The sequence below is a fragment of the Centruroides sculpturatus genome, unplaced genomic scaffold, assembly GCF_000671375.1.
Source record: "Centruroides sculpturatus isolate CEXI.00-Female unplaced genomic scaffold, Cexi_2.0 scaffold197, whole genome shotgun sequence".
In the NCBI taxonomy this organism is placed as follows: domain Eukaryota; kingdom Metazoa; phylum Arthropoda; class Arachnida; order Scorpiones; family Buthidae; genus Centruroides; species Centruroides sculpturatus.
In genome coordinates this window covers 73,242-84,668 of record NW_019384591.1, presented here as the reverse complement: position 1 = coordinate 84,668, position 11,427 = coordinate 73,242, and the positions used below count along the sequence as shown (strand labels likewise).

General features: G+C 35.6%; 1 protein-coding gene across 1 annotated transcript in view; it reads right to left on the bottom strand.

Annotated features, from left to right (window-relative positions):
* The window catches only part of LOC111624760, a 107,762-nt gene that overhangs the window by 86,477 nt on the left and 9,858 nt on the right, over positions 1-11,427 (bottom strand). The window contains exon 2 of the mRNA XM_023367699.1: positions 2,789-2,929. Within this exon, the coding sequence (XP_023223467.1) occupies positions 2,789-2,929 (141 nt within the window). The remainder of the gene's footprint in view (positions 1-2,788; positions 2,930-11,427) is intronic.

The following is an 11,427-nucleotide window of genomic DNA, read 5'->3' as shown; positions in this document are numbered from 1 at the left end:
GAAAAGTCTAACGAAATAGGAATAACGATGACTTCATTCTCGTTTAACTCGTTCGACTTTACGAACATACCCAATGTTAACTTTACATTCCAAAGATAAAGTTTTTCTTTTCTTGTTTGATGCAGAAGAATTAGTTCTACTTCGTTTGGATGACATAGTAAAGTGTCTCAAGTCTCCGTAGATATAACAAACACAGAAATAAATAACACAAAATATATTGTAGCTATGTGTGGATTCCGCATGACACATCTGAACATGTAAGCTGAACAATAGTGTGGGGGGAGTGAGTAATCAAGGGATGCGTGGCGCTCAAACAAAAGACGAATCGACGAGATTTGAAAATCGCGTAACTCCAGGTTTGCGTAAGTCGGGGTATTACTGTATTGAAATGGCATATTTAGCTGACATCTTCAATTATTTAAATAATGTGAATACTGGTACGCAAGATAAAAATTAAAATATTCTAACATCCACTGACAAACTATCAATATTTAAAAAAAAACAAGTAAAACAACAAAGCCATATTTGGGACAAGACTATGTCTCGGAGACTCACTACTAAGCAGAATCACTTTAACACTCAAGCGGGTCTCGTTCTCATTCTCCAATCTTCTTTGGTATCGCTGCTTTTGAGCATGATCATTCAAACTTCACCAGCCACGACCATGAGGTCGTCCACGATGCATTTTCGATGAAATTAACTTATCCAGGTATACCCTATCCAATGTCAAAATTTCGTGAAGGGCAGGGTTGAATTTTTGTCAATGTGTAACGAAAATTTCCTGTTTTCGAAAAAATAATTCTGGCTATTGTATCGTCCGAAATTATATTTTTATTTTGCAAAAATAATACACAATTTAACCTGATTATAACGTTATTGGATGTAACGACAATCCTAATATAAAGTCTCTAGTGGCATGGCTAAAATCTGTACGTGGCACATCCTACCTTGTCTGTGATATCCACGTTGACCTCGACCACGTGTTCTGCCAGTAAAATTAATTGAGAAATGATCCAGGCAAATAATTTACTTAATTTGTCTGTTTAAAAAACTGCAATGTAGCACAGTTAATTTGTATCGGCAATGCAACATTTACAATAGCGTCAATATATAATATAAATCCAAGATTGCACAGCTGTCGACTTGAAAGGTTAATTAACATGAAGTGAAAAAATGTCTCTCTTGTCCCTGATGTCCACATTGACCTCAACCACGTGTTCTGTGTCTTTTGTTCTGTCATTAAAAATTTACTAAAAAACTGATAATTTACTTAATTTGTATCAGCAGAGTGATATTTACAACAGCATCAATATATAACATAAATCCAAGATCAGCTGTCAAATCAAAAGGTAGTAAAAATGTCTCTTCTCGTTAGAGTTTAGGAGCAAAGTGAGGTCAAAGGGTGAAGGTTACGTGCAGGCGCACTCAGTCCTAAGGTCAGAGTTCACTTCTTAGAATGACTGCGGGTAGTACTCTCCCCTACCTGACTTCGGTGGGGTGAGGTGGCTGTTTTGCCTGCTTGTAGAAGAGGGTCGCCATTTTGGATTTTATTTTGACTCGATTCTCGGTCCCCCGACTACCTTTGAGTCTGGAATTTTTTACGCGCAAATGATTTGGACACCTAATAGTCTGTGCCAAATATGAACTCTCTACATGTACCCCTTCATACCTCTATGCTGATAAGAACAGGAGGCAGTACGATTTTATAAACAAGACATAGTCTTGTCAAAAATCACTTTGGAGAATACACATAATTCAAAAAAGAACAGCAGACATGTTTCCTTCAGTCCAAAATATGATTATCAATGAAATAATAACTATTATAACACAGCATTTAGCATTATTAGAAGAAAAATTTGTGAAATACTTACCCGCACTGAATATTGAAAAATATGATTGGATATTAAATCCATTTTCTGCAGTCAATACATCAAGTTATGAGTTTTCGTTATAAGAAGAAGAATTTGTTACATTGTCAATGGATTGTACTCTCAAAATGAAATTTTCTGAAATAACAGTTGAAGAATTTTCAATTTCTGTTCAAACTGAGTTTAAAACTATTTCTGAAAAAGCGATTAAAATTTTATTAAATTTTCAACATCATACTTATGTGAGCTTGGATTTTCAACATTAACAAATATTAAAACAAAGAAACATGAAAGGCTGACAAATATAGAAGAAAAAATGAGAGTAGCTATTTCACACATAAGACCAGATATTGAAAACATTTGTAAGTCATCAGGCCCAAATATCATATTAAAATATTGTGACAATTTTTTTTTTTAAATTTCATTTACTGATTACATATCAGTCAATAACAAATAACAAACTGTTATGTATGTAATTTTTAATATATTATGCAATATAAAAAATATATAAACTGTTTTATTTTACAATTGTGTTTTGAAAAAATCTTGTAAACTTGTAAGCGTTCCGTCATTCTGAAAAGGTTAAGAACCACTGATTTAATTGAAAATAATCGAAATTATTATTACTTCATTTTAGTATTAACTGGTAACTATTCTGAGTAACCAAATAATCAAAACGCACAAAATAAACGGATTTACTGAAAAAAAATGGCTTCTGATTTTCGTCCACCTATTTCCTGAAAATCGCCTATTGTGTTCGGACCTTGGAAAAATTTTGAAATATGAATAATACGAAAAAGCCTAAAAATGTTCTTAGGAAAATTTTGGTTGACACAGGAAATGTACATTACTATTAAATACCTGCAATGATTTTAATAAATATACGTTCTAATTTTTATAACATAGCAAGATCGACTTACCTAGACAAGCACCGTTTGCAAATATTAAACCTGGTTTGCAATAGCAGGCGATGGTACCATAATGGCTTTCACACCCTGCGTCGAATTTCTTACAATACTCTTCCCAACTTAATCCATCATGTCTGATAGTTTTACAAGTTTCTGCAATAGATTAAAAGTTTTAGTAATTTTATAAGCATTTTGTACAATGTTTTTACGATTAGTTTAAATGTTTAACGACTACTTGAATTAAACCTAAAACTAGATATTTATATTCTGTTCATAATACATATTTTACAACATATCAATCTATCGTATGTTATGCGCTTAGTTTAAAATTTTCACATAAATTTATACTCGAAAATTTAGCAACGTGTCGAAAATAAGAATTCGAATTTTTGAAATTGCAATAAAAGTAAAAGCAAAACTTTTAATTTACATATTTACTACTTAATTGCGTAACCTAATAACGTTTTTCATTATCACGTTCCTCATTAGTTAGGCTATCGCATGACATTATAACGCATTTTGGTCGCTCCTAAAGTTAATCAAATGTGTAACTGTTTTTTACACAGGATTCAAGATGGTTTGAAATTATGGGAGTACGACCACACTAACAATATGACCCTCGACCTCCTTTATCTTCTTACTCTGTCGATTTTTCACCACCAAAATTTAATCGCATTAATCTTCTCAATAAAGTGTGAGATTAGCAGTGGGCCATTGGGCTCATTTCAAATGACCACTTACTCTGCAACAGGTTGGTAAAACCCGTTCTCGGCCAGTCGGATGGCTAGGAGGGCAAAAATTTGAGTGGGGAGTGCGTCGGTAAGTCGGCAGGTGTCCAGGAGACAGGTTTAAAACCTAAACAAGCATTAATTATATAACTAAGCTAGGATACATAGGTTAAATGCGATTAAATAAATTCACTATACAAAAGGGGCGCTCTAATAGCTTTACCTGCTAGTCTGAGAGAGTTCACAAAGCTCTAAAAAGTACAAATACCTCTATGCGAATATGTCTAATATGCGTTCGTTGAATATGTTCGTTAATGGCGATGGAAGTTCAAATGGCTGTGGTTGGTCGTATATCCTTTTGGTCCGGAGTATGGAGACAAATATGGCACATCTACCAAGTATAACTTCCGAGGGATCTCCCGGAGCTTTCGGGGACTCGAGCTTTTATACGTTATTCTTGGGAAATGAGTCACGTGATCGACTTCTGTTGACACTTACGGTGCATTCCGATCAACTAACTGTCAACTTTCCCACCTTAATGTGAAAACAATCGGTGACCTCCGATATACTTCTCACCAAGAGTGGGTTTTTCCCATCGGAGTTGTTTACAAAGATTTTTCCGACATCGGCGTAAAAATCGCGGATTTCACACCATTCACCGCTTTCTTTAAAATTATACTTTCGAGTATAATTTTAACATTTAAATTTAGATTACTCTCTCTCTCTTTTTTTCACATGGGTTTCCCGACAATAATAATTTCTCCATGTAACAAAGACAATTGGTTGACGCGTTACATGTGCAATCTGCACTACAGACGCGATTTACAATCGTGATGACTTGTTGAGTCTGTTGACCTACTGTCACAGTTTCCGTGTTGATGATTCCCCGTCTGTTGATAGTTCAGAAATTCTACACCGGTTCAAAGTCATTCGATGTAGTTAAGTTGTTCGATGCTAGTAGACTATGTTGTGGTCGTTGAATCGGCATCAGTCTCTTCTGAAGCACAAAGTTCACTTTCACTGTTTGCAACAAAATCAGTTTGTTTCTATTCCTGTTGAACGGAGTGACAGGTATATGTGTTACAAAATTGTCGTAACTAATTTCTCTCTCTCTCTCTCTTTTCTCTAATCTAATTTAGGGGAAATGTCCTATCACTAATCCTAAACCTGATAAAATCTGGATTGAAACTTAGCCTTGTCAATGTAATCTATAATTTCAGTTAGGAGATCGCTTTGAAGATGGACTGAGTCTGGCGGACTGACGATTTCTATGTCAGAGTGATGACGGATTTCCGGTTTCGGTAGGTGTGTAGGAAGCGTATCCTCTCGTTGCGCTACTCTTTTTCTTTTAACCTTTCGATGCTTCCTCATTTCCTCTTTGCTTTCCAAGGTTCTTCTTTTTCTTTCTTGGTGGGAAGGGGTTGGATTCGGGGCTCGGACGATTTGAATTCTATTCTCATCGCAAGGAATTGTAGACTCTTTCGGTAGGTTACCTGGACTTCGATTTTGCTTTTGTCTTCGTCTTTTTCTATTTCTGTAAGGTTGTGTGTCTTCATTTCGCACCCTGGAGACATGCGATTGACCTTGATGCATAAGTCGTATGACCATTGTTTCAGGAAGCTCCTCTTCTTCCTCTGTGTCGAATTTTCGTGTTTTCGGCTTCTGTCGAGGTTTACAGCAAAAATGAACAATTTTGCCATTTAGTAACATTATTTTCTCGTTTGCATCATCGAGAATGAGGCCTTCTTCTTTTATTATATCTCGTCCGATGATCCCTTCACAAGGAGCGGTGATTTCCGATCGGACTATTTTGCACGATTTGGGAAACTTGTGTCCTCTAAATTTGAAAATAGGGATAGTCATGCCTATGGTTGAGATGGATTCTCCATTCGGACCTACTATCTTCCTTCGTTGTTCAAATTTTATCGGGGCCTTCCCTTTTAATTTATTGGCAACCTCGTTTGACAATACTGTGTCATTGAACTCTGGATCTATAGTAAATTTGACTGGGATATTATTCACATAACCTAAGATAATGGGTTTCTTCTTCGTTTGAGTCCTTGTCGTTCGTATGACGCCTTTCCACATCTCCTCTTCCTCGGAGGGGACATCTAATTTGTCGGTAGTTATGTGCTTCCTCTGTGCGGTTAGACTATTGCGTTGAGGATAGGAAGTCGGACGATTCTCGCATTTTCTATATAGCGGAGAGGACAACCTGCTCGTAATTTCGTCCAATCGCTTTTACTGATTTCCACTCTTCCGGTGGTTTCTGTGTAGCGGATTTAACTGCCCTTATAGGTCTGATTTTGAAACTGGGCTGTGCCGTCAGAGTTTCTATACTTTTCTCACTTATAGCGGCTTTTAGAGCTTCGTCAAAAGTAGCAGGTTCACGTGACATGACGCGTTGTCTGATTTTAAGATGTATGCCATTCAGAAACTGAGCTTTTAATTTTTCGTCTAATTCTTTATCCTGTATGCGCTTAATCATTGCGGTCTCCGCTGCATCTGTTCCCTCTTCCTTTATCTCAATTTCGGTAGCAAGGGCTTGTAATCGCGCTGCATATGTCTGTACATCTTCCTCCGGCTTTTGTACACATGCGTAAAATTTATGAACTCGAAGGTGGAAAGGGACTTTTTCAAAACGCTCTAGCATAACACGCTTATATTCCTCAAAATCCTCAATGTCTTTGATTCGTCTATCCTTTCGAACGAATTCTCTGGCTATCCCCGTAAGTCTCAGCTTGGCTATTGCCAACATTTGCGCTTTTGTCCATCCTAACAATTTTGCCAGATCTGATAGAGAGTCAAAAAACTCAGTTATTCTAAGTCCTGCTGTATCACCAGAAAATGCAGGCAAAAGAGGGATCACTGCATATCGATTGTAATGATTTAACGCTATGAAGCACGGAATTTATCAAGATTTTGGTTAAAACCAAGAGTAACAAAGGAATAAGTTCAAAATCACTTTTCGGCATGTTGCTAACCGAAAACTTAATCCTACGTTCCACCAGAACCGAAGCCTGGACTCTGTTTGTTTTAATTGTTCAATCTGCGCAATATAGAGCATGTTATTTAGTAATATTTTATTCATAATCGGACATTATTAAAGTTATCAATAATTGAAAAACAAAAACGTCTAATTTTTTGGCGTTTTCTTCTTTCAACACTGATTACAGATTTCCAGCAAAGTATTTAATTAAAAACTGAATAAGATCTTTAAAAAAATAAATAAATTTCATAGCATTTATATGAGCATTAAGTTATATATACAGCAAAACTGTTTCTAATTATTAAAAGTCATTTCATTTTGGAGAAGTGAGCGTTTTAATTTTTTATGATGTAAATGTAATAGCATAAAAATTTACTTTATTTATTGATTTATTTTACATATTTCTAAGTGAACAAGAAAGCATGACAACGCTTTTCTCAACTCTTCTACTCAAAAAATTTAAAATAAAATAAAATAAAACAAATCAAAAAGTGAAACAAATGTACAAAAAGCAATGAATAACAAAAATAATACAACATAATATAATACAGTAGAGCGTCGTTTATCCGAAAGCTGGTTATCCGAAAGCATTCCAGTCGGCAAATTTAAATTTTCGCTAGTGCTGTGGCGCTGCAATCTTCGGCTATTCCTCGGGCTACTCAAATATTTTACGTTTTTGATACTAAATTAACATCTGAAGTATAATTTTTTATTGTTTTTATATTTTTCAATAAATGTATTTTGTTTGTACAAAATAAAAAAATAATTTTTAACGATACAATTGTGAGACTAATCGGGGGTAGGATGTTTACGAGGATGTCCCTCTCCTACCACTTACTCGACTCAAGACCTTGAGGTCCGGTCTCGCTTGTCTAAAGGATGGGAAAAAAGAGGGTTAGGAGAAAGGATCGTTAGATTCTTTCACCTGTCAGGATCTGACACCAATCTATCAATTTATCGCGGATAGATACGCGGATGGATGGGGGAATTATCCCGAGCGATCTCGTCGAGGACTTCGGGTTCAGTATGGAGTGGAAAATTGTCGGAAGAAACGCACACCAATCCAAGTTCGTTAACAAAATACCCGTTTATTCCGTACATTTATACATAGTTAATAATTGGAATACAAATTCCTCTCGGGGTTCAATCCGTATAGTTCATAAAGTAACGGCAAAATATAAAATAGTCGCGACCCTACCCGCGAGGTTCGAAATATTCGAATAGCGAGAGAGAGCTTACATATCATCGCGTGTAGGATAAATACCTCTGATTAGGTTGTTATAACGTTGATCCGAGGTTCGTCCTTCCAAGTTCAAAGTTCAAATCAGTCCAAAGTTCGAAGTCGAAGTTCAAAGTCTATTAAAGACGGTGGAGACGAGATGCAGGTAAATCCACGGGCACACACTCACAGTATAGAGAAAAGAACTTAATTTCCCCCTTGTGTCGTCATTGCACTTGTCTTTTATATGGGGGCTCTTTTTTCGAGATTTCCCCATGTACGTCACAGGTGATGATTTTCTTTGACCAATGATGGGCGAAGTGACAAACTTATGACACAACAGTTAACTCATCTTCTACAGGGAAGTATTGTCGTGGGAACGGAGTTTTTATGAGCGATTTTTATGAGAAAATTTGTCGGTTGTTTTTTTCTTTTTGTGTTAACCCTAACTTTTAATCCAATGAATAAAAATATTCGAATCTTAAATCCGGGCCCTCACATCACCGCGGACTTTCTAAAATCGAGCTTGTTCTGGACAAGCAAGCTGGATTTTTTCTTCAAAGATGAGTTAACGAAGTTGTTCCGGCTCTCTCTCGTCTTTTTTCGTATCGCGTCACAGTATTATTTCCGTTGCGGAAGTTATTGACAAGTCGCGATTATTATTATTATATGATTATCATGATTGACACGTCGCGATGAAAGTTGTAAGTTTTACAGTTCATTGCGATCACGGCTCTCTCTCGGGTTTTCCTTTTTGTTTTCCTTTAGGTAACGTCGCGTGAGTGCGAAAATGTTTGTAGAAAATTATAACTCGGGTTTTTCCCTTTTTCTTTCTTTTGTTTTTTGTTTGTTTTCTTGCAAGAGTGAAACTGGGCTTCTAACAGGTATGCGACTTCGCCATGAATATTGTTTTGGGGTCGATGTGTTGTTTCGTGTTCCTTGCTCTAATGTTGTTGTTGATTGTTTAGGAAAAAGAATTGCGGGTAAAAATGAAACGCTTAAAATGGTCATTATCATGAGGAAAATAATTGTTATGATTTTTTGTAAGTAATTGAGACGTTTTATCGGATTGGGTTCCGAACGTTTTTCTACTGATTGAGTTGTGTTCGGTTGATTTTGATTCGCTTCAATTCCCGAATTGTTTCTTGTTCCTGAAGTCGGCTGGATGGGTAAAGGAGGTCTTTCTTTTTTCGGAGAAGTTGAAAGTTCGCTAAGTTGAGAAAAGAAGATTGTTTGTTTGATCTTGGGTTCTATCCCGTTTTGGGGTTGAGTTTGGATGAGTTGCGTTTTGTGGGGTTGGGGTAGTCGCTGGTTGTTCCGTTTCTTTCCTTCTTCTCTCCTTTCAAAAAATCGGACCACCCGGACAGTTTTCCGATATTACATTAAAATATTTTATTTATTTAAAAAATCCATGCAGAAATTAAATTTTAGGAAGAGTGGTAATGTAGATAATTTTAATTAGTAAATTGTACTTGCACCAAACAGACTCAACTGAATTATTGTTAGAATTCCATGAATTTCTTCAGCTGGTTCTTTATGAATAACACTACTAATATATGTTGATAAACGAAAATAATCCAATTTCTTACAATTAAACAAATAATGATTCAAGGTCGCATTTTTCTGTATACAATAAGTACACACGACTGATGAACTTAAGTCTATATACCAATTTTTCCATACTAAACAAAACTTATTTATTCGAATCTGAACAATCGTTCTCTTTACAATAAACGGAGTTGCTGATAATACTGTAAATTTAAAAATTCCGACAATTATCTAGTATTTCCGGATACCATGCATTATATTTAGCCGTGTGTATGCTCTCCTTTTCTTCTCTAAGAAAAATACTATCAAACTCACATCAAATTGTGTTTGAATGCAGTAGAGCGTCGTTTATCCGAATTAATTGGGACTGAGGTTGTTCTGATAACTTATTTTTCGGAAAACCGATTATGTACGAAACATAATCTATCCCGTGTTGAAATTTTTCTCCGTTGCGTGTCGCTTCGCGTTGAATTTTCGTCGATGTTAAGCCTAACGTATACTTTTTAAAATGATAATCATGGCTATTGTATCGTTAAAAATTATTTCTTTATTTCTTACAAACAAAATAAATATATTGAAAAATATAAAAACCAAAAAATATATACTTTAGAAGGTGATCTAGTATCAAAAACATTCGATTCAGCACAACACACAGTCCTCAGAAAAACACCACACAAAAGGGCCAGTGCTGCCAGCTAAAACACACATCAACAAAAATAATATTGGAGTAGCCGAAGATATAGCCAAAGATTGCAGCGCCACAGCACTAGCGAAAATTTAAATTTGCCGACTGGAATTCTTTCGGATAACCGACGCTCTACTGTATTCGTTTTCAATTTTGAAAAAGAAACTAAGTCGACCTGATCGTTAGATCTGCAAAATTGACTAATTATATTGTTCCATCGCTTTCTTCAGTTTATAACAAGACTCATCCAACTAAGGGATCGAATTCTTCTACGAAGTTCAGCGCCTTTAATTAACACGTCTAACCTCTTTGCTATAGAATATAAATCGAATATAATTAACTTGTAAACATCGTCAACAAGCTCGAAATCAAAATGTTTATTCTAAAAACACTGTTTTACTACATTTTCAAACAGTTCAAGTCTTGAATCACTCTAAACAAAACGGGTCTTAATAAAAGAAGGTCTTTCAAGTAAAAGAAATCTGTTTCAGTAGATAGACGTATTGTCAGAAAAAGAGAAAGATTCATCACGAAAGGATTCAACCACGAAAGCCAGATTTTGAGAAATGACTATAAAATATATAACAGAACTGCCTACTTTCGACAAACAAGTTAGTTCACCAACATAGTCTTCGACCATTCGACCATTGAGAATAAAATCATGTTCAACCAACCAACGATAAAATGTCTACCGGCCATATCATGCTTTAATTAATTATTTAAGTCCTTTGACGGCCGACATCAAAAATGTTGAGTGAAGCTTCGTTCAAACAAGAATAGAAGTCTTCACCAATATAAACATTAAAATCACCTATTATTACAACTAAATCATAATGTGAAGACTAAGAAGTCAAAATAGAAGAAAACAAATCAAAGCGTAAGGCTTGCTGATTTAACAAACTAACATACATTAACAGATCCAAGATTTTTCTAGAAACAGAAGCAAAGAAATCTGTTAAGCCAATCACAATTAAATCAGGTTAACTTTCCAATAACTCAAAGTGCCCTCTAGCCATTCAAAAAAGAACAAAATTCCCCCATGAAGTTTATCTCGTCCAAATGGGTTTTCATCTGGAACCATAAACTACTTCCAGTTGTCTGGTAGACTCTTACCAAAGAAATTTCCGTCCATTGAAACCATCCAAGTCTCAACAAGGGCCAAGCAAATTAAATCTGGTCTGTTAGTCATATAATCTAACAATAAACACTTAGTACAGGTAACTCCCATATAACACGGCACTTCTATAGCACGGATTCACTCTAACACGGTTCGAGAATTGGTACCATCCCCGTATAACACGGTACTTTTATAGCACGGATTCACTCTGACACGGTTCGAGAATTGGGTAAAACCCTCGTACAACAGGAAATGTAATAAATTTTTACATACTTAAGTAATAATAGTTCACGAAAATTATTATTTTCGTGAACTATTAGTACTTAAGTATGTAAATTTTCTCTTCTCGCCTTCTGTCGATACAC